Here is a 21985-nt window from a genome sequence, read left to right as displayed (position 1 = left end):
TTGAAGTGCATATAGACTCAGAAGAAATTGCAAAACTAGTACAGAGAGGTCCCAATAGAACTACTGTTTTAAATTTGTGGTATAATCCTTCATGAAATGTTATGAATATACAAACATATAAATATATAGTATTTCCTGCTGTTTTTATTCCAATGGTATCATATTATACATAGTTGAGTATCTTGCTGCTACAGACTGGATGTTTGTGTCCCCCGCCCCCAAATTCAAATGTTGAAGCTCTAAGCCCCGCCCCCCATGTGATGGTATAAGGAGGTGGGGTCTTTGGGAGTTGCTTAGGTTTCTGTGAGGTCATGAGGGTTGAGCCCTCATGAGTGACAGTAGTGTCCTTGTAAAAAGAGACATGAGAGATATGTGAAGACACAGGAAGAAATCATCCACCTTCAAATCAGGAAGAACACCTTCACTAGGAACCAAATTGGGCCTCATCATGATCTTGGACTTCCCAGCTTCAAGGAAGGGAAGAAAAAACTTTCTTTTTAAGCCACTTAACAGTTCTAAGACAGTTGCTTAAAAATAAAAACAAACAAACAAATCCTATCTAAGTTATGTAATTAACCAAACATCATTTTTAATGATTTGGGATCACTTTTCCTAGATCGAAAAGTTTTTCTCTAATGCAAAATGTGATAATTCCTTTGCTTTATCTGTTGTCTCAGGCGTCCTTTAAAAAAGTTCAAAGCCTCAGGGCAGCGTTTCATAAATATGCTGTTTTTAAAATGCAGATTACCTTTTTCCCTCCAGACGTTTTCTTTCACTAGATCTGAGTTGGTGCCTGGAAATCTCCTCTTTTAAAAACAAGACCCCCAGGTGATTCCTGGCTTCTGGCAAGTTGAAGACACAGGGCTCTCAGAGAAAAGTTACACAGGAGGAAAACCAAACCGCTTAGACCACTGTTAGCAAGATCTGGTGCATTCAAGTGTTTCCTCAGATTCCGGCAATTATTGTCCAAGAATATATTGATAGAGCACAGTTTTAAAAGGGGGATGTACCTGTGAATTTCCAGCCCGACAACACACCCTAGAGGTACATGCCATGATCTTTGCTCCTTTGCAAAGTCCTCCTAGAGTCCAAGAGTTCACCAGGTCCCTCCCACAGCCGCACACCTCTCTCTTCCTTCATCCCATCCCCCAGCATTGCTCGTTCGGGCTCTCTTTGTTTAAATGCCGTGTGGGAAGCGTGGGCACCGTTCAGAGTCAGTCTTGCGACCATGCTTTTCCTGACTCCACTCTTGGTATCAGTTGTCTGCATTTTGATTGCCTGGATCTTTAAAAATGTTGATGGAAACATGGAGAGAAGAAAGCGGGAGACTAGAGCCAGGGCCCAGGCCCGTCCTTGGGTGGAGGAGGACCTAAAAGACAGCTCTGACCTGCACGCAGTGGAAGAAGGTAAGGATACTGGCACAGCTGCCTAGCTTCCACCTTCTGTGTTGTTTTGCTGGGCGCCGATTGAAACCTGGGCTTATGGAGAGGAGGAAACACACACGGGGAAGTTTCATCGGCAGCGTCTACTGTACAGATTACAGTACTATGTGACAGGGACAGGTCATTTCTCTCAGGTGGTCAGCTTAGTACCTGCTGGCACCAACCCCCCTTGTTTTCTGGATAAAGAGTCAAAGAACTGCTGAGGGGCTGACATTTTCCCTGGCCCCAATCCTGTTCTGGCTGTTGAAATCTTTCTGAAGGGGCACATCCCAGGCTGCTGGTGGGGGAAATGGTCAGGTTTGAAACAAGGACTTGGAAATGTAAAAAGTGACATCGGTTGAGGGGCTCACTACTTTTCCTTGGGCCAGGCTGTGTGGCTTAGAGACCACTCGGCTGTGTCCTCAAAGCTGGGTGTCCAGTTTAGCGGACAAGGCAATAAACAGGTAAAATTAGGGAAGAATAAGGGGCCAAAGTGATCTACAGGGGTTTCAAGGAGGCATAGGGGCATGGTGGGGCCACAGGAAAAGGACAGTCAGGCCTGGCCAATTACTAGGACACGAATAGCTATGGTTAGGAGGCATCTCAAGCAAAAGGAGCAGAAAGAGCATAAAAGCAGGGATGGAGCCCTTGGGAAAGATGCTGAGAAGATAAGAGGACCGCACTGGAGTTGGGTGGGGGGAGGAGATGGGTGAAAGTGAATTGTGGTGGTGAGCGTGGGCCCAATCATGGCTGACCCGAGGTTGTAAGGGAGCAGGCAGGCAGGGAGAGGTTCTTGAGGCTTAAGCGATCAGGGTTTGAAGTTCGTCTGAGGAGGGTTTGTAGGATGGATTCAATTTGGAAGAGATTCAGTGATTCTCAGTTGGGCTAGTGATACCCCCACCTTGGGAAGAGGCCACCTGGATATGGTTGGGGGTGTATTGATGTGCCTGTGTGCACGTATATGCGCATGTGTTCTGAGTTGCCCTAATCTCAGGATTGGGGGCTGGTGTATACAGCTGGCACTCAGTGCTGGGAGCCAGCCATGTTGAATGTAGCGCATAGAGTTCAAGGTCAGGCAGCCTCTGAGCAGACCTGCCTCTCACTCTTCATTTCACCGAAGGACATCCCACCCACATGGCAATTCGGCCCAGTCGAGAAGCACTTTTCTTAAGCAAAGGGACATCCGCTATGAAGCCGCTTGATGGTCTGCCCTGGTAAAAAAGTTACAGGAAGAACAACAGGGTTTGGTAATACCTTGGATAGGGGGAGAAGGGGAGGATGAGAGCTGGAGGCTGGAAGAAGTGGAAGGACACTATCACACACGGGGGAGGGGAGAGGACGCACAGAGAAGATGTTGAACATACACAGGGACATGTTGGACTTGAGAAGATGACACATCTAAGCAGACAGGGAAAGGCAGTCCAGGTGAGGGGTCCAGACACACTGATTGGACGCTCACCAGCACAGGGGGATACTTGAAACTTGGAAAACTGATGAATTCCCTAAAGGGATGTTGCTGGCAGGAAGACTGAGGATGGATCTGGGGCACCTGCAGTTAAGAGGGGCTGTGGTGGGAGAAGCGACCACAGACAAGACCATATGGGGAGCAGCTCAGGATAATGACGACAGCGGGCTCTTAGAGAACACTGGCTCTGTTCACTTGGCGTCCCAACTGACGTATAGTAAACCACTCAGTCTTCATGTCAACACAAGGTAGACACTGTTACTGTCCCACATTACAGATAAGGAAACTGGGGCTCAACTATGCTAAGTAACCGGCCCAAGCAGGTCCTGGTAGAGCCAGGACCCAGGCAGTCTGTTCTGGATTCTGGACACACAGCCAGTTGCTAGGCTGTCTTTCTAACAGGAGGATAAACTAGAACAGAGAGGGCAGGAGAAGACCATCACCCCCCAAGACATCAGAGGTAGTATGCTTTGAGGAAAAGCCCCTGAATTTGAAGAGTTTGGGGGATACGAGAGGGATTGGTAAGGCTGGTGGGGAACCAGGGGTGGGGGACTGGGCCTGAAGTTTGGGAACACAGAGCAAACTGTATGGCCCTGTCTGGCTCTGTTCTCTTCCTGCTTATTCATTTTTTGCAAAATCCTCTGCTTCTTTATTCTCTGTTCCTCACACAGAAGAATAAGTTGAATTTTAGGGGCATCTCAGCAGCCATGGGGCCCTCTGTTCTGAATGTGGAGTTCAGTCTATTGTTGGAATTTTTGTTGTTCACTGAAGTGACGCCTGCTGAGGTCTCACAGGTGATCAGTGAGAAGCAACATTTGAACCCAGGCTTCTCTGCCACCCCCAGGTCCCTACTCTTAACCCCTGGATGGGTGTACACAGTCCAAGAAAGGATTCATGGCACCAGTACCAGGTGTAGGTTTAGAGGAGACTGAGCGGGGGTTAAAAGAGATACAAGAGAAAGGATTCCATTTCTAAAGAAACATGGAGGTGCTTTTGATGACAGCAAATGGATACCAGATTCAAACTGTGCTGAAAGTTAATTGTAAGAGACAATACAGTAAAATAAGTATTTAGGCCATCCTAGTGTGAGTTAAGGAAAATAATGGGTAACAATCCAAGCTTCCTCCAGCTTTGGCTCACAAAGAATTTCTACTCCAGGTTCATAGACCAGAGAATCAGCATGTGTGTGGGTGGCTTGGGGAATGGGGGGACGGTGCAGAATGGCCATGCTTACTAGACATCAGTCACAGACTTCCTTTGGGGATGGTCAAACATGTGTTCTGTTAATACTTTCAGTTTCCTGTTTAACTGTAACAGCAGTCTTAGGAGGACAAGTGACAAAGAGAAAACCTTAGATTGTCTCTCTAAAACAAGGCAAAAATCCTGCACAAACATACTCTAGTCAGGCCTGATTCATGGAAGTGCATGGAAATGGAAATAAAAGAAAAAGATAGAGGGAACACATCTCATCAGGATATGTTTATTTATTTATTTTTAAAATTTTTATTAGTTATTTGATAGTGAGCGAGAGTACAGAAGCAGACAGAGTAGCAGGCAGAGTAAGAGGGAGAAGCAGGCTCCCTGCTGAGTAAGGAGCCTGACATGGGGCTCGATCCCAGGACCCCAGGATCATGATCTGAGGTGAAGGCAGTTGCTTAACCAACGAGCCACCAAGGCATTCCAGGATATGTTTGTTTTAATGTTGGTAGGAATTTGTCTTCACTTAGCTTTACTGACCATCCAAAAACTACTGTCCTGGTTGAAATTTTGATTGTCCCAGATTGTCCAGTCACTACTAAGAAAGGCTTGTGTTAGCAATTTCATTTAGTTCAACCTAATACACTGTGTAACTTCCAGGTGAGAAAAGATAAAATGGAAAAAACTCAGTCACACCAATGGAAGGCAGGAAAGGCAATGGGGGACAGAAGCAAGGGGAAAAAACGTGTTAGAAAAATGCTAAGTGGGGGCGCCTGGGTGGCTCAGTGGGTTAAGCCGCTGCCTTCGGCTCAGGTCATGATCTCGGGTTCCTGGGATCGAGTCCCACATCGGGCTCTCTGCTCAGCGGGGAGCCTGCTTCCCTCTCTCTCTCTCTGCCTGCCTCTCTGTCTACTTGTGAACTCTGTCAAATAAATAAAATAAAATCTTTAAAAAAAAAAAAAAAAAAAGAAAAATGCTAAGTGGTAAGGGTAGATATATGTACATAGATATGCGTGTATGTAGGTATATATGATCTTATAAATTTCACACACAAATTAATGCATCTCTGTGTATATATATATGATTATATATGAAATATATGTATATACATATATTACATATGTATATACCTATATATTACATATATGTATATACATGTAGAGACAATAAGCATCTTCAAGGTTTGTGCGTGGTCATTAAAAAAAAGGCCTGTGTTAAAATTATCTAATGTGGGTAACCCCTAAGAATTAAAATTTAGGTAATCGAGGTAATAAGCAGCTGTCAGAACCAGTTTCAAATCTGTTCAATAGCTCAATGACAGCTCACCTCAGTAAAAACTTAGCCAGCGGACCAGTCAGTGACAGTTTCTTGCTTCTGAAAACCAGCCAATCAGGGATGATTTCACTTCAGTACCAACCAATCAACAACAGTATCAAACAAGTAACACTGTCCCTAGAGATGATATTAATCCTATTACATTTCTGGGAGTCTACCAATCCCCGAACTCCAAGCTTCCCAACCAGGTGGTACCCTATAGGTAGCATCTGGGAGAGGCAAGAACCAATTGTTGAATATTCAGGAATTTCGTGCACCATTTTTGAATCATCACTTGAATTGAGGACTGGATGAAAGTATTTACACAGCAGAAATTGGCAAGTGTTGTAAGTCAGGCTCCCCCACCCCCTCCTAGAGCTGGTTTACTAGCACATCACTGTCAAAAATACTGTAAAGGGTCGGCAGTATTTACTGTGTTCACAGAGACTCTCTTTTGCTATAGGAAGCAATAAATCTGGCTTTGTCTTTACTTTTCATTATCCTTGGACACACACACACATACAAACACACATACACACAGCCATTAATACTTTTACATGGTTAGCTTTAAAAGGTTGATTTACCAAGACTCTTACAAGACCTTAAAACTTTAGGGCAAAGACAGGTAAACTCAGGTGGGAGAAAATTAGCAAAGGGAAAGGACTTGAACGGAGACATTGTCTTTGAGATCAAGTCTGGGTGGGCCCTAGGGGAAGGTAAGGATCAACACAGAGGTAGAAGGGGGGGCACTGAGATACCTCAAGAGATGATGGGACTCAGAAAGAAGTTCGTCAAATTCATTTAGGATAGCACAGGGAAGAAAAATTTCTCTCTACCCTTCAAGGTTCTTCAAGCTCATCTAAGAATTAAATTCACATGAGACAGGTAAGTAGAAGAAAAAAAAAACACAATTAATTACGTGTGCACAGAGACCCAATAATAAAATTGAGACCCAAAAAAATGACCAAGCCAGGCAGATTTTATACATTCTAGACAGAGGCAATAAATTTGTGAGGAGTTGATAGGACAAAGAAAACAAATGCTTGAAGGCTTCAATTAGGAAGGAATTCTAAACAGAATTTGGGCTGAGGTAGTAGATCAGTAAAAAGTAAAAAGATTTGTTTATACAGGTTTCTTGACTCTAAAGTCCCTGTCCCTGGTGATGAGGGTCTCTCTCTCTATATATACACTACTTTCTAGTATCAGTGGAGTACGTTTCATGAGAGATTTATTTCCTGCTTTCAAGGGGACAGAGCAGGGTCAGAGTTTCCTTCTTATACCAGCTATTTCCCAAGTAGCTTCAATTCAGAATAATCAATATGCCATTGTGGCACCTTTTGGGGCAGCCTGCCCTGAGCCCCTACAATAACATTGCTCTATTCAAGAACTTTCCATCTGAACATCCCCCAGAGTCTCCAGCTGCCATACACCTCAGGAGCTGCTAGTGAAATATATACTGTAGGGTGCTGAATGACTGACAGGCTGGTGTGGAAATGGTGAGGGCTGAGGCAGTCAGGAAGGAGGTGTTCTCAGGGCAGGGGTTGAGCCCTGACCTTGCTCCATCCCCAAATTCATTATCAGTCTCCTGCAAGAACTGCATTACCCTCACCCTTATTAATATTGCTTCTCAATGTTCCCCAAAATTCCAAGGAGAGAGCAAGGATGACATAACACAAATTGGCCTTTTAGATTCCTACCCAAAAAATTTGGCTCATTTGCAAAGATTTTGAAATAGAACTGCAAAAACACAAAAGCAACTTACGTAGACATGCAGCCAAAAAAAAGTAAACCATCTTTGTGTTAAACATTAAAGAATACGTGTGGCCTAGAACTTCTTGGCTGTTAAACCTAATTACAGTGCAGTTTGGGGTTCCTTGGCATTAAAGCAATGATAAAAGGTGAGTTGTTCTTGGTGTCAACCCCAAGTGTGCAAACCCCAAGTGTGGCAGCACAGACATATAGCAAAAAGTGGACCATAATTGCACACATTTGTTTTGAAATACATGGGTTTTATGCCTGAATGAATCCCCCAGAGTGGCTTGGCTGGTCTAGCCTAGAGACAAAATGACTAGCTTACAGTGGCTGTTCTCCTTCTTCCTAGAGCAGTCAAGAGGTCAAGGGGAAGGAGTAAAGTACCTTTGGTATCAGTTCACTACCCTGCCGTTCTGCTCTGGGAGAAGCTCCAGGAAGACCAAGCCTTTCAGGACAATCCAACCCAGCATTGATCAGGCCATTTGTCTGCCCTGCTCACTGATAATGTTTAGGCTGCAGCTGCTTCATTCTGCTACGGTGGGAACGCTTACCTTGGACTTTAGAAGCTGCAGAAACTGCCAAATCATGCACCTAGACTGACTTTAGTTTATACAAATGCTGAATGGATAGTAAGAGTTGGTAACTTACTTTTCAAACAGGTAATGAGGCATTTCATGCATTTGCTCATTTACCACCTACTAAGAACAGAGGTTGTCAGACTTCATAACAAATGATATAGACGTTATCACTGGTGTTGAGAGTCTTTATTGACACATTTGATAAGTTCAGGGTTGATATTGATGACACTTGGGTTTGGTTCAGAATTGATCCCCAGAAAGCTGATAGGTGTCTGCTGCTATTCCCCGATCACACCTACTTCCTTTTAACTGAGTAACTGGGCATTTTCATTAAATGTGTATAGTTTGGGTCCAAACTTCCCTGGCTAGTAAAATATATAAGGAGTTTTCTCACTAACAGCAATGAGAAAACTATTGTACTTGCTGACCTGGTATTGTCATTGAGGTTTTCAGTGTCTTTGAAGTCATCCCCTCTTGCCTTCTCTCTCCCCAGTCAGTCCTCAAAGACCCAGGAGTGAAGTATGCGCATAAGATTGAAGGGGAAAGTTAATCCTTTACCTGAATTCCACCTGGAATGTTCCAGACCCTCAGGGCCTGGCACTGGATCCTCTTGTTCTCTTCCTTCTGTTCCTGTTGTCATTCTCATCTTTATGGGGAGGTTCCCAAAGTGACATCCAGCCTTCTGGACTCAGACTTCTAGTTTCACACTAGGAATCTCTGCTTGAACAACTCACAGGCACCTCAAATATGACAGACTGGTGATTCCTACCTCTACTTCCCCCAGATGGTTCCCCCAGATCGCTCATCTTCTATCTCAGTAGATGGTCCCACTGTCTTCCCAGGTGCTAAAGCCTGCCACCTGGGTCTCATCCTTAGTCCCTCTCTCTCCACTCCCAACCACACATTTCCGCAGGTTTCATCATTTGTATCTCCAAGATGCTCCAAGAATTTGTCATTCTTCTGTTGCACAACTAGCCTGGGCCAACATCATCCCATTCTGGCTATTGTAGTGGTTTCTCAATGGTTCTTTCTTCTTCACTTTTGTCTCCCTCCAATATACATCTTACCCTGCTTCTTTATGCTTTCTATCTGTTGGTTTCTCCTTGCTCCATTCCAGATACTTTCTTCTGAGTTTTCTTCCAGTTCACTAATTTTTTCTTTAGGTATGTATATCCTGCTTTAAATCCATCCATTAAGTTCTTAATTCTATTACCTTATTTTTCAGTTTGGAAGTTTATTTTTTTCATATTTTCTATGTCACCTTTTATCTTTTTCTGTACCCTACAGATTTGTGCTTTTTCCCCCCTAAACCTAGTGATCATAGTAGTTTTATCTTTTGAGTCTGGTCATTCCAATATTTGGAGACTTTTTAAATAACAATTCTGTTGTTTCTTGCTCAAAATGTTTTCTTTTTATGCTTGATTGTATATGGTGGGTTGCTAGTAATTGTAGTTAAAATTACTTGTATATTGGCATTTGCATATGTTAGACAATGGAGACATTTATAGGCAAGGCCACCTATTTCCAAGTTCAAGTTTTAGGCAGGACCCACCAAATGGTATAACCCCTTGGGGTCTGTTATATTTATCATCCATGCTTTCTTTAAGGATGTAATCTTGGGGTCCCAGCTTATTTGCCTTCTCACTGTGTATGGGTCTGAGCTTTGATTCCTGAATTTTTATAAAAATAAAATTCAAATATGTAGAGATTGGCAAATACTATCAAAGGAAATGTGGCTTCTGTGCTTACTTGCCTCTGCAGGCTCATATTTCCCTTCAGTTTTGGCTTAGGAATTTCTTACTACATCGTCAGCAATTCATTGTTGTTGTTGTTGTTTTAAGACTTTAAAGATACTTTATTTCATGATCTTAGTGGTTTTCAGCTCGTGGGATATTGTTTCAAATACACCAGTTAACCATTAATAGAAATTTTCATTCTTCATCTTTGTGTAGGTAAAATTTTCTTTTTCTTGATTTCTAACCAGTATGGAATTTGGGTAGCCAATAGTCAAGATCAGAGTTCAGGATTCTGTGGACTCATTCTTTTCATTTTTTCTTGATGTTTTTGAAATGATAATCTTGCAGTCATTTTTGAGAACTTTATTTCCTTCTCCCTATTGACCACCTTATGACTGTAGGGGAGAAAAAATAATTTCCCCTCTACTCTTCTAGGTTCTTGGCTGAGGAAACCACCCCCCCCACCACATAATAAAAGACACACTAAGAAGAGAAAAAAAAAAAGGATCTTAATAACACATATACTTCCTGTATACATGGGACAGATTCAGGAAAATTGAGTGAGTCCCTGAAATGGCCCAAGCCACCACTTTAATTACCATCTTCTACTAAAAATGAAAGAAAGATGTTGGGGGAGGAGGATCCAGTTATGGGAAGTTATCAAGAAGGCACAATATGACCCCGCAATTGCACTCCTGGGTATTTACCCCAAAGATACAGATGTAGTGAAAAGAAGGGGAACATGCACCCCAATGTTCATAGCAGCAATGTCTACAATATCCAAACTGTAGAAGGAGCTGATATGCCCTTCAAAAGATGAATGGATAAAGAAGATGGGGTCCATATATACAATGGAAAATTACTCAGCCATCAGAAAGGATGAATACCCACCATTTGCACCAACATGGATGGAACTGGAGGAGATTATGCTAAATGAAATAAGTCAAGCATAGAAAGACAATTATCATATGGCTTCACTTACTTGCAGAACATAAGGAATAGCATGGAGGATATTAGAAGGAGGGGGGAAATGAAGGGAGGGGGAATCAGTGGGGGAGGTGAACCAGCAGAGACTATGGACTCTAGGAAACAAACAGGGTTTTAGAGGAGAGGGGGTGGAGGGATGGGTGAGCCTGGTGATAGGTATTAAGGAGGACACTGGGTGTTGTATGCAAACAATGAATCTTGGAACACTACATCAAAAATTAATGATGTACTCTATGGTGACTGACATAACATAATAAATTTTTAAAAAATAAAAATGACTTTAAAAAAAGAGTAAGGTTGTTGTGCAGATTTAAGTCTACCTTCTCCATTGATAAAAAATTTTTTTCTTGGGAGAGTTCTTTTCTTCTTGGTACAGAGAAGGCTTATGAATGGAGGTATCCTTTATAAAAGTAAGTGTTCCTTACAAAAAGGTAACTTTTACTCTGGTTTTCAGAACTTTTCTTTTGTCTGTTGTTTCTTAAAAATTCAGTTCAATGTAATTCTTATGTCAAAAAGGCATATTTTGGGGTGGCATAATCTGCTCCCCTTCATGACCAAGAGAGATCATTGAATTTCCTGCTTTTCTTGCTTGTATTTGCAGATGCTGATGACTGGCAAGACTCAGAGGAAAATGTGGAACATATTCCATTCTCCCACACCCGGTATCCTGAAAAGGAAATGGTTAAGCGATCCCAGGAATTTTATGAACTTCTCAATAAAAGGCGGTCTGTCCGATTCATAAGTAATGAGCAAGTACCCAGGGAAGTCATTGATAATGTCATCAAAGCAGCAGGTCTGTAATGGTGCATTGTGTCCTTGAGAATGTCAGCTGCAAGTGATAATACTGGGGCAATAAAGCTCAAACACAGTGAACAAAGCCCAGAGCAATGCATTTATCTCTAAAGGCTTACCCAGGTGTTGACTGGCTGCCAGAAGCATAATGATTTCCACTTTCTACAAACTATTGACTATCACATACTTCCTGGGAGCAGATGTAACAACAGTGTAAAGTTTCTGAAATTACTGAATATTATGATATTTTATTAAAAATTAAAATTTTTGAACATACTATTACATACTGGAAGAGAAACATGCCCTTTATTTCCCCTCCTCTTGAAACACATGGATGCACACATTTACACACACCCTCACATTTATGCATTTCTCTTTTTGGAACCAATTCTTTTATATTATAGAGCATGATGCTCTCATACTGTTCTCTAATGAACTAGCAACATTGACTATGTGAATTTGCAGAGTAATCTACAGCAAAGCAACCCCATTTTCAACATAAATTGATATCTCTGTGGAGGAGAATAAAAGAATTACAGAAGAAGGGGGAAGAGACATAAGAGAAATCTTCCTATTTGAATACTATTGGAGTATTGAGTATTATTCCTATATAAGTCACATTTAAGTTCATTTGCAGAAATATTACATGGCTATTGTGATCCATTGCTCAAAGTGAAAGGAAGCAAGAATAAAGCATTCATTTAAGCTAAGAATACAAATGTACTGGCTAGTTTTTTATTTAACAATAACAGTCCTTGAGTTCCTTCCACATATATACCTTTACCTATATTTGTGTGTTTATACATATGATGTGCAGATGAATTTGACATAATCAGAAACGTTAGGGAACAATTTATTTCTTAGGTGTAGTGATGCAAATATTTAGTGGAAAAACATGGGTACAACGGAAACTGGGATCACTCTTTTCAGAAATATGGGCTTTGTGTGTAGCTTTTGACTTGCATTTCACAATCCAGTCATGCCCTCTCAACCACAGGGAGTGGTTGGAGGCAAAGATCCCCATCAAGCAGGCAGTTCTAACCACCCTGGTGCAGAGATTATGTCGTTAAATTACTCACTAGGGAGAAAGGAATAGTTCCTTCTGAAATATCCTACTTATGGGTCACATTCTCTCACTAGGAACAGCAGGCCGTCTCTGGGACAGCAGGGTGACTCACAGAAAAAGATGGCCCTGGTTGGAATCTGAAAGAGAATTCAAGCTCCTTGGGGACTGAGATACACTAGGAAGCTTTGTCTCAGGATCCTGGGACTGACCCAAGTGTGGGCTGAGGGTTCCCATAGCCCATGATACCTGAAGAGAGACTTATGTGTACTAAGCACCCAGGGCCAGGAGATCTCATGTGTCCCCAGCAGGACCACAAACCCCACAGTACCACACTCAGGGTTCTGATATAGGTACCAAACAATTTGTAGTTCAGTTCCCTTTCATGAGTATTTCATTTATTTATTATTATTTTTTTAAAGGTGAGTTTTGTTTTTATTTTAAGAGAGAGTGTAAGCGGGGAGAGGAGCAGAGGGAGAGAGAAAATCTCAAGCTTAACATGGAGCTAGAGGTGGGACTCGATCTTACGACCCTGAGATCATGACCAGAGCTGAAATCAAGAGTCAAATGCTTAACTGACTGAGCCACCCAGGTGCCCATTTCATAAGTGTTTAAAAGTCATTTTACCATTTGAATTTTTATAATTTTCAGTAAGCTTCACGACTTTATCCTGTTTCAAGAATATCAAAACAAACAACATCTCAGAGAATTTGGGCTGTCAGAGCTTCCCTTCTGGATTCACCTAGTGGTCAAGGCAAAATTATTTAGGGATATTTTCCTCCACATAATTAGAGAAGTGGTGATAAGTTCCCATAGCCCTAGCACCACTGGTCTTGAACTCAGTTAGCTGGTTTGTTGGCCCTAAAGGGATGCAGAATGAAACGGAGTGGCAGCAACACACCAGCGTCTGTGGCCAAGCCCTTCATTCACCGAGTGATCTAACTTCATTTTGAACAAGTATGAGTTATCATATCTATCCTTAATGAACATTTTCACATTTTCCTGTGTTTTAAAATCTAATTTTAATTTAATGGACGGTAGGAACCGCCCCAAGTGGGGCCCACACAGAGCCCTGGACCTTTGTGGTTGTGAAGGACCCAGACGTGAAGCACAAGATTCGGGAGATCATTGAGGAGGAGGAGGAAATAAACTACTTGAAACGGATGGGACGCCAATGGGTCACGGACCTGAAGAAGCTGAGGTACAAAAGTTGATGGAGTTATTAACCTCTCTGTGCTTGATTTTCTCATCTGTAAAATGGGAATGTCTAGGATTTACTTCATTATGAAAATTAAATGTGTAAGCATGTTTGCCATCCGCGTCTTCGGGAAATAAATGGGCTTTGACCCAAGCAATAGTAAATAAAACATTGGGGACTTACTTTTCTCCTATCTGGAATGTAAGATTGTGAGGTATTTCTCAGGACCTTGACTGAAGTAAATTCCATTTGCTGAAGTGATACCATCTTCCATCTTCCAAGTGATCTTATTTAGAAGGCTTTAGTTTGGGTACAGTTAGTAAGAGTAGATATTTAGTGTAAGGGTAATATCTATTAGGTGTTAGTCACTGTGCAGGCCTCCTTATCTCCAGGAAGGAAGTGTGGTGAAACTCATTGTGACTAGATTTAATGCATTAGGGTAGGTCCTCTAAGTTGTCTGTTCCTCTAGTCGCTGTGACTAACAGTGACTTGTGGAGTCCTCTTTCCCCACTGAGGGCCAGTCGTCCTTTATAATAGCTCAGATGCATTTCATAACTTCTCAGTCACTTTTGTCATCAAAACGGTCACTTTCAATTGTTTAGACTCTGCTTTGTCATTTGCCTAGTCCTCTTTATAAACTCTGCCTTCCCCACAAAGGCCATTTCCTTTCCCCTCCCGGGTTCCCTGAGGCTGAGCCTGAGGAGGGACAATGGGCCGAGATTTGGTTCTTCCTTCTAAGAAGAGTTCTTGGCACTTGGAATACAGAGGTCTTCATACCTGTGGCTTTCAGTTGTAGGCATTCCGTGGCCAGTCCTGGGGTGTTATCCAACACCCCAGTGTGACCCAAACCTATAAGACAAGAAAGGGCATTGAGATTGCAGCCCTGGGGAGAAGAGGGGGGACCTCTCATCCAGTAGTCAGGGCTGGGGGAGGGGAAGAAGGCCTCTTGGCTCTGCTCCTGTTTCATTTATTTGGCCCCAGAGGACATATTTTTCCTAAGATATTTAAACCCTAAGAAATTGATGTCTTATGGAATTGTAACTTATTACCATGCTCTGGAACTAGCACAGGATATTAATAATAAATATAAGAACCTTATCGCATATTCATGGGGAAGAAATGGGATGGGTCAAATTGAGTTCCTACCCTCGGATGGCCTGCTCTTTGCACGCACAGTGCCTACAGAATGCCGCTAGCCCCTGGTCCTCTCCGCAGCGAAGGCAAAATTAGTCACTCTCTCGTCTCTGTGCTCCAAGAAACTAACACACACTTTCTGTGCATCTAATATGGCCATTTTATCACATAGCATTTTAATTATTGGTTTACTTTTCTTCTTGTGTTATAGGCCATATTTCACAAAGATTATAGACTTTCTCTGCAGGCAGTATGTACACACATGTATACATAAAAACTCTAGGAGTCCAGATTTAAGATGTCTTACATTATACCATCTAGCATAGTGCTGATGCATAGTGGGTAACTGAATAACTGTTTGTTGAATTGAATTTCAAATGAGCATATATCCTGACATCCTGTTTGAGTCAGTTTTGAAGCCCATAGCTGTCATTAAAGACTCAATATACAACCTGGGTCCCACCTACCTGTCAAACCTTCTGTTTTTCTGTTTGTGGGTCTAAGCCCTCTACCCCAGGCAGGAGGTCCTATTTGTCCTTCTCCTAATAGGTCTTGTTGCTGTGTTTTTATTAGCTTTAATGTGATGTCATAATAAATTCCTGTAAAATTTAACAAACCAGAAATATGAGATACTAATGTATGTCCAGGCAAAAAAAAAGTACAAAAATCATTGAAATTATTAATTTGCCTTTGAACCAAGGTAAACTGCTTAATCTTCATCTTGCATTAAAATTTTTTTGAATTATCCATTTTAAAATAATAGTAGTAGTAGTAATGCTTACACCCACATATCAGTGTGTGCTAGATTAGGCACATTTTTAGGTATTTTATCTATTTGACTGATCTCACCCACACAATAGCTGTATGGGGTAAGTGTCTGATAGTGCTCTTTACATATGCAGGAGCTGAGCCATGGGACATTCAAGAAGTTGCCCAACATGACAACACCCATCAGCTCCACAGTTTATGCTCTTTGTAAATGATGACCATTCTCCATGTTTGTAAGGAGAAAAGGATTGATCATAGCCCAATGTGACTAAGCTGACTGAAGTGTGGGACTACACTTGATCTTAGCCAAAAGGCCGAGAAGCATGTAAGCTGATAGAAGCATGGGAAGGTAGTTTTGGAAATGTAAACTGTAGAAGTTAAGAGTGTAAGAGGAACCATAGAAAACTGCACAAGTGAGTTTAGTATGTTTTAAAACAGTGAAGCATAACTAGGCTTAAAATGAAATCATCCCTTGTTAATTAATGACCTAATGTGTCTGTATCCCCCCCCCCAAAAAAAATTATAATATATAGCATTGCATGAGTATTACTTTGAGTATCTGTGCTGGAATAAAACTTTCACCAAATGTATCAGATACAGTAATGGAATAGAGAAAGATAGGCTCCTTAGCTGGAAAGCAGAAATTGAGACTTAATATTAATACCTCACATGAATTGTCTCCCACTCCCACAAATTTCCCTTCTTTTTCTCCACAACTGGATGGACAACATTACACTCTCTGCACCAGTGATTTTGGTTAAACCTCACCATCATCTTTTTCTTTTCCTTTGCTCCTATACCAGACATATCAGCTCCAGCCTCTACGCTTCCCCAAATTCTCCTAGTCCATTGGCCATAGCAATCTGCCTCTTTCAGAAATAAACCTGATCACATGAAGCTTCTGCTCAGGAGCTTGTGGTCACTTTCCATTATCTACCAAATGAAGTAAGTAACAGCCCCCCTGTGCTCCACCATGTACCTCTTTCTCTGGGCGACCAGGCTTTTGAAAATTCCGGCCTGCCAATCATCCTCTGTCCTGACTCTCCCTTTACTCATCGACTTAGTAGGATGCCCTTCCCTGTGCCCCCTTTCCATCTGGTCTTCAGCGCCCCACTCAAGGGAAACCCTGGAAAAGTTCTTCTGATCTGCTCATTTAAAATGATCAACCCTTCATTTGGAGAACTCCTAATGTACTTGACTTACTTTTCTTTAATTCCACTTACCAGGTTTCAGTTTGCCAAGTTTTCCATAGTGCCCTCTGGGTTATAGGACCATCTTCATCTCTTTCAGCATTTCTTGAGCCTTGTCATGCTATATCCTTACAAACACATGTTTACTGGATTGAATGACCCTGGACAGAAAAATATGAATAAGACACACACAAAAATTCTGTTCTTGTAAAAATTGAAATATAAAAGACAAGAAAATGCTTTGATTTTATTTTTTGTAAATATTTATTTATTTATTTGAGAGAAGGAGGAGAAAGTGCGTGGGGGGGCAGAGGGAGAGGGAGAGAAATCCTCAAGCAGACTCCCCACTGAGCACAGAACCCATCATGGGTCTCCATCCCAGGACCCTGAGATCAAGACCTGAGCTGAAACCAGGAGTCATCGCTCAACCAACTGAGCCACCCAGGTGCCCCGAGAAAATGCTTTTATTTTAGACAGAAATAAGCCAAGTTGGTTAAAAAAAAAAAAAGGAAATAAAAATCATTATGAGCAAATAGTCTCTGATTTATCTTTCTTTCCCTTCAGAACCAATTGGATTAAAGAGTACTTGGACACAGCTCCTGTTCTGATTCTGATTTTCAAGCAAGTTCATGGTTTTGCCGCAAACGGCAGAAGGAAAGTCCACTACTACAACGAGATCAGTGTCTCCATTGCTTGCGGTCTCCTCCTAGCTGCCCTGCAGGTATGTTCCCTTGCCCAGCCCACCCCAAAGACAGAAGCCAGGCTTCAGGGCCAAACAGTGGCCTTATTTACACATTTCAGCCAAGTTTCTAGCCTAGAGACATTTGGAAGTTGTTTATCTAGAGCTGGATTTCTAAGTAAGGTGACTCTGATGTATTAAAAAAAAGTCACCCTAGAAAGCTGGGTAGGTGAGTATAATGCTTCCACAAGCTGGGATTCTTCCAGAAATTCACTTACGTACGACATCAGGCTCAGGAAAACAGTGTGTTTGCCTGCAACCGTAACAACAGGAAGCTTCAAGGGTTTCAGCAGACACACCGCCTAGCTGTGCTCACAGCTCTCGGAGCCAGTGGAATGATGTCAGCGCTCTGAAGAGGGCTCTGTCATAGAGCTCTTCCTGGAAAGTCGAGATGACACTGTATTGCATGAGAAAGATATTTCTATGTGCTTTAAAAAAAAAAAATTCCAACTATGTAGGAGCTAGAGCACTGTTCAGCATGAAATAGAGCAGGAATTGACGTACACTTTTTACATGATTCCATTCATTCCCTAGACCCATAGCTTCTGACTCCTTCTACTGGACAGGCCCCGGGCTAGGGTAGGGGAGGTCCCAGGGGTAGCTGCCTCATGTGTGAGCTGTGTGCGCTTTCTAGTGGAAACCGGGGTCCACTGGTGGAGAGAGACAGAAAACCCATAAAGCAAGAGAAGCAAACAAGATTATAAGGACAAGTGCTCGTACCTTCAAGGGACAAACAATTCCCAAAACCTACATGCTTCTTCAAGGACAACTGCATATGCCAAAAACACCTCGCAAAATATAGTCATTGTTACACCGAAGAGACACTTGCTTTTAGATTCCCTGAGAAGTCAGCCTCAAGCAAGTGACCCCTTATTTCCTTCCTGAATCTGTGAGTGGTTAAAATAGAGGAAGTGACGTGTGAGGTCGGACCATATGGCCCCACGGTTTATTCATCTTAGGGTGTTGGGAGGAAAACAAAAACAGAAACACGTGAAACTAGTTCTCCAAGAAAAAAAAAAAAAGACGAGAAAAGAAACCAGGGCTCCATGCAATACATGCCCTCCTTAAAGTACATGTTTAAAAAAAAGAAGAAGAAGGAGAAGGAGAAGGAGAAGGAGAAGGAGAAGAAGAAGAAGAAGAAGAAGAAAGAAGAAGAAGAAGAAGAAGAAGAAGAAGAAGAAGAAGAAGAAGAAGAAGAAGAAGAAGAAGAAGAAGAAGAAGAAGAAAAGAAGTGCTTAGTTTGAGAGGTTTTCCCAAGCTCTTGAGTTGGCAGCCTCGTCCCATTAGTGTTGAATTTGCTGCCCTCTAGCGGCGCCTCAGGTCTAATTCTGAGTTTAGGTCCTATTTGTGAGGGAGGCAAGAGGAATCTTCCTGAAACCCCTATCTGCACAGATCCCATAATGACCTCACCAAAGAGCCTCTCCTGCAGGACAGTCCAAGTCAGTTCCAGAACTTCTCTCTGGCTCTGGACACTCTCTCCAGTGTCCCTCTGGTTGGCAAAGTAGGGGGGATGGAGATAGTTAGCTTGGGAGACATCTCAAAGCTGCACATGAATTTTTTAAGTGTTTATTATCTGGAGAGGTTTGAGGAGAAGTTGATGGAGTAATTCCTCTACCTCCAACGGATCCCCAGGTCCCTGGGTCTTCTGTGATCGGACATAGGTATTTTTAGCTGGGGATGACACTCTTCTTCAATGTTGATTATATAAACATAGGAATTCCCTGCTTCTGGGAATGTTCCTTTGGTGTATTAAAATTCCTTGGGGCGCCTGGGTGGCTCAGTGGGTTAAAGCCACTGCCTTCAGCTCAGGTCATGATCCCAGGGTCCTGGGATCAAGCCCCGCATCGGGCTCTCTGCTCAGCAGGGAGCCTGTTCCCCCCTCTCTCTCTCTGCCTGCCTCTCAGCCTACTTGGGATCTCTGTCTGTCAAATAAATAAATAAAGTCTTTTAACAAATTCTTTAAAAAAAAAGATTCCTCACATTTCCTTCCATGAAATAACCATTCCTATTTCTTAACTATCAGTGAAAAATAAGACTAGTGTTTTTCTTCTTCAAGAAGCCTCTCACCATTGGGTCAAAAGAGTGTGGGGACTGGGAGATTGAGGAGAGCAGGTGAAGTTCAAGGTACAACTGCCCGGGCTGGCTTCTGGGAAAGGATGGGACAAGCAGGCATCACAGGGACCACCATGTCCCCAAGCTAAGGGCAAAGCTGTGACTTCTTTTCCCCCTCACTTGCCTGTGTATTCTCTCCCCTCCTGTTGCAGAATGCGGGACTGGTGACTGTCACTACCACTCCTCTCAACTGTGGCCCCCGACTGAGGGAGCTCCTGGACCGCCCCTCGAATGAAAAGCTGCTGATGCTGCTCCCAGTGGGGTACCCCAGCAAAGAGGCCACGGTTCCCAACCTAACACGGAAACCCCTAGATCAGATCATGGTGACCGTGTAGTCAAGACCCCATCTGGGATGCTGGCAGACAATGGCTTGGTCCTCTCTTGTCCCTCTTGGGTGTACAAGGCTGCTCTTTCCATGGCAGTTAGGTCTCCCCAGCACCCCACTCCACTCAAGAAACTTTCCACTGCATCGGGCCCTTGGAGTCTGAGAAGTCCTGCTCCCCAGAAATAGTAAGAGGGCAAAGGGTACTTTCGTGTCTCATCCACTCTGGAAACGCATTAAGCTTTTACTAAAACAGGCCCTGGTTTTTAAGTTCTTAAAACTCTTCCAGAAAAGTCACTGGTGGTTTTTTTCCTCTTACATTTTAAAAGCTCATAGGCAGGAAAGAGTCTCCAGAATGTTGAACATAGCCCAGAGAACTCTGCTATGTGATCATTCTTGAATTTAAATTTAGACTCATCAAGTAACTTCTGCCCTCTGATTTCTGGTGGCTTTTAGGCCAGGATGTGCTTTTGAGATCTACTCTTTTGCTGAACTTCATGGCTATCCTGCTAGTTTTTAACAAGTAACTGTCAAAATAATCCCAACATCACCATCACAGAACAGAACAGCTTGAGCAGGTGGCTCTGACCAGCAGCCCTCCGAATGTGCAAAGGGTTGTTGAATCATGGAGTGGCGTGTTGGAGCTGGTTCACACCAGCTTGTGGAAGCAGGCTGTTAAGTATTCAGGAATTTTGTGAGCCAGTTATTAAACCATTTGTGTCTGGAAATCGCCTATGGTGGAGTGTTTACAACACCGCAATCGATTGATACTACAAATCAGACTTTGTTTCCTTTTTCCTAAAAGGAACTGTTTTCCATACACAGCACAAACAGTGTCTCCCTTCTTTTCTACGCGAGCCCACAAAAGATATTCCTTTTCTCCAGACGGCAGTAGAGCAGTTTGGGACTGTTGGGGTAGAAGGTGTGAGGTTGGGAATGCCAGACCTCGTCTTTGGCCCATCACTCTGCCTTCCCTTCCCTGGGCTCTACACACGGCGGGCACACTCATAGCTCAGATCAGTTCTCATCCAGCATCCCCACTGGTCTCTTTATCCCTTCTATCACCCTTTTTCTATTTTCTTACTCAGCTCCCTCAAGAAAAACCTCTCCGGCCTCTTTTCATTCCTCTGTGAGTCACACAACCTAGGATAAGCCCTGAGCGTTTTTGATGAGTCGGAGGCTGGTGACGAATATGTATTAGAGAAAAGAAGGACATTTATTTTCCTTTAAAATATAATTAGGTATTATAAGAACCTGTGCCTTCAACCACCTCTGAAGTCCTTTGAAGGCTCTAGAAGCTTCCTTTAAAATCTCCAAAATCTTGCACCTCTGGTTTCATTTTTCTCTACACATACTTTTCCCCAAGGCTACAGACTTTAATAAATGCCAACTCTCTTACATTTTGTTTCTGTTCTTTTTTTATTATTATTAGTATTGTGACAGGTATTTGTCCTGGGCTCTTTATTGTAAATGAGCATCGTTTTAACTACATTGTTAAAGCCTTATTCGACTTACACAGGATGGAACGGGAGCTTAACCATTGTATTTCAGACAGTTTTTAGTAGAAAAAAAGATATTCTGAGAGTTCCAGGTATCAGAATAATAAACACACTTTGGTGTTACAAATGCAAAGAAATTGAAATTAGAGTGATATATTTCATTTCTTATGTTTTGAAACTAGTTGAGCCCAGCATTGTGGGCTAGTTTTAGTTGGGTCTGCTGAGTGGGGCTCACGTAAAAGGGAACCTTGCCTCCAGGGAGCAGGGTGGAGAGGAAATCTGGCTGGTGGTGGGAGTCCAAGTACCATGCTCAAGTAGAGACATGGACAGGAAAGGGAAAGCCCGGCCATGTGAGATAGGAGCCCTCCAGCAACAGATTGCCAAGGCCTGTCCACCTTCCAGATTGCTGGGTCCAGAAACACCGCCCTGGTTTCTCAAAGATGGTGAACAAATGTGCGAAGGCATAGACTCAGGAAGCACGACAGCCATCCTTCTCTTTAGGGGATGGAATTACAGGTGACTCTTGAGCAATGCGAATTTTTTAATTTTTTTTAAGATAAGTACAGAACAGTGCTCTCAATGTATTTTGGTGATTTATTATGATTTTTTTTTCTCTAGCTTGTCTTATTGGGAGAATATGGTGTATAAAACACAGAACACACAAAATATGTGTTAATCGGGTATTTATGCTATCAGTAAGGATTCCTGCCATGGCTGG

The 21985-nt window shown here is 42.6% G+C and overlaps 1 protein-coding gene across 2 annotated transcripts; it reads left to right on the top strand.

Moving 5' to 3' along the window:
* The first annotated feature begins 1105 nt into the window (after positions 1-1105).
* Positions 1106-21166, top strand: LOC111158731 (iodotyrosine deiodinase). 2 transcript variants are annotated; one of them, XM_022520966.1, is made up of 5 exons: positions 1106-1406; positions 11052-11243; positions 13347-13506; positions 17160-17316; positions 19599-21166. In XM_022520966.1, exons 1-5 carry the CDS (start codon positions 1229-1231, stop codon positions 19779-19781), a joined length of 870 nt encoding a protein of 289 aa, XP_022376674.1. In that variant the 5' UTR covers positions 1106-1228; the 3' UTR covers positions 19782-21166. The 2 variants fall into 2 exon arrangements, with proteins under 2 accessions (XP_022376674.1, XP_022376675.1); XM_022520967.1 differs by lacking the exon at positions 1106-1406 and having other exon boundaries at positions 11052-11175; positions 19599-19781.
* Positions 21167-21985: the final 819 nt, after the last annotated feature.

This window comes from Enhydra lutris, unplaced genomic scaffold (assembly GCF_002288905.1).
Source record: "Enhydra lutris kenyoni isolate GAN:26980312 unplaced genomic scaffold, ASM228890v2 scaffoldscaffold62, whole genome shotgun sequence".
Classification (NCBI taxonomy): domain Eukaryota; kingdom Metazoa; phylum Chordata; class Mammalia; order Carnivora; family Mustelidae; genus Enhydra; species Enhydra lutris.
Note: the sequence above shows the minus strand (reverse complement) of the source record. Positions and strands in the feature narration are given on the sequence as shown.

Coding starts and splice junctions, on each gene's coding strand:
- LOC111158731 (XM_022520966.1), top strand. CDS start 1,229: ATGCTTTTCCTGACTCCACTCTTGGTATCAGTTGTCTGCATTTTGATT. Junction 13,507..17,159: donor ACGGACCTGAAGAAGCTGAG/GTACAAAAGTTG, acceptor CTTTCCCTTCAG/AACCAATTGGATTAAAGAGT. Junction 17,317..19,598: donor TCCTCCTAGCTGCCCTGCAG/GTATGTTCCCTT, acceptor CTCCTGTTGCAG/AATGCGGGACTGGTGACTGT.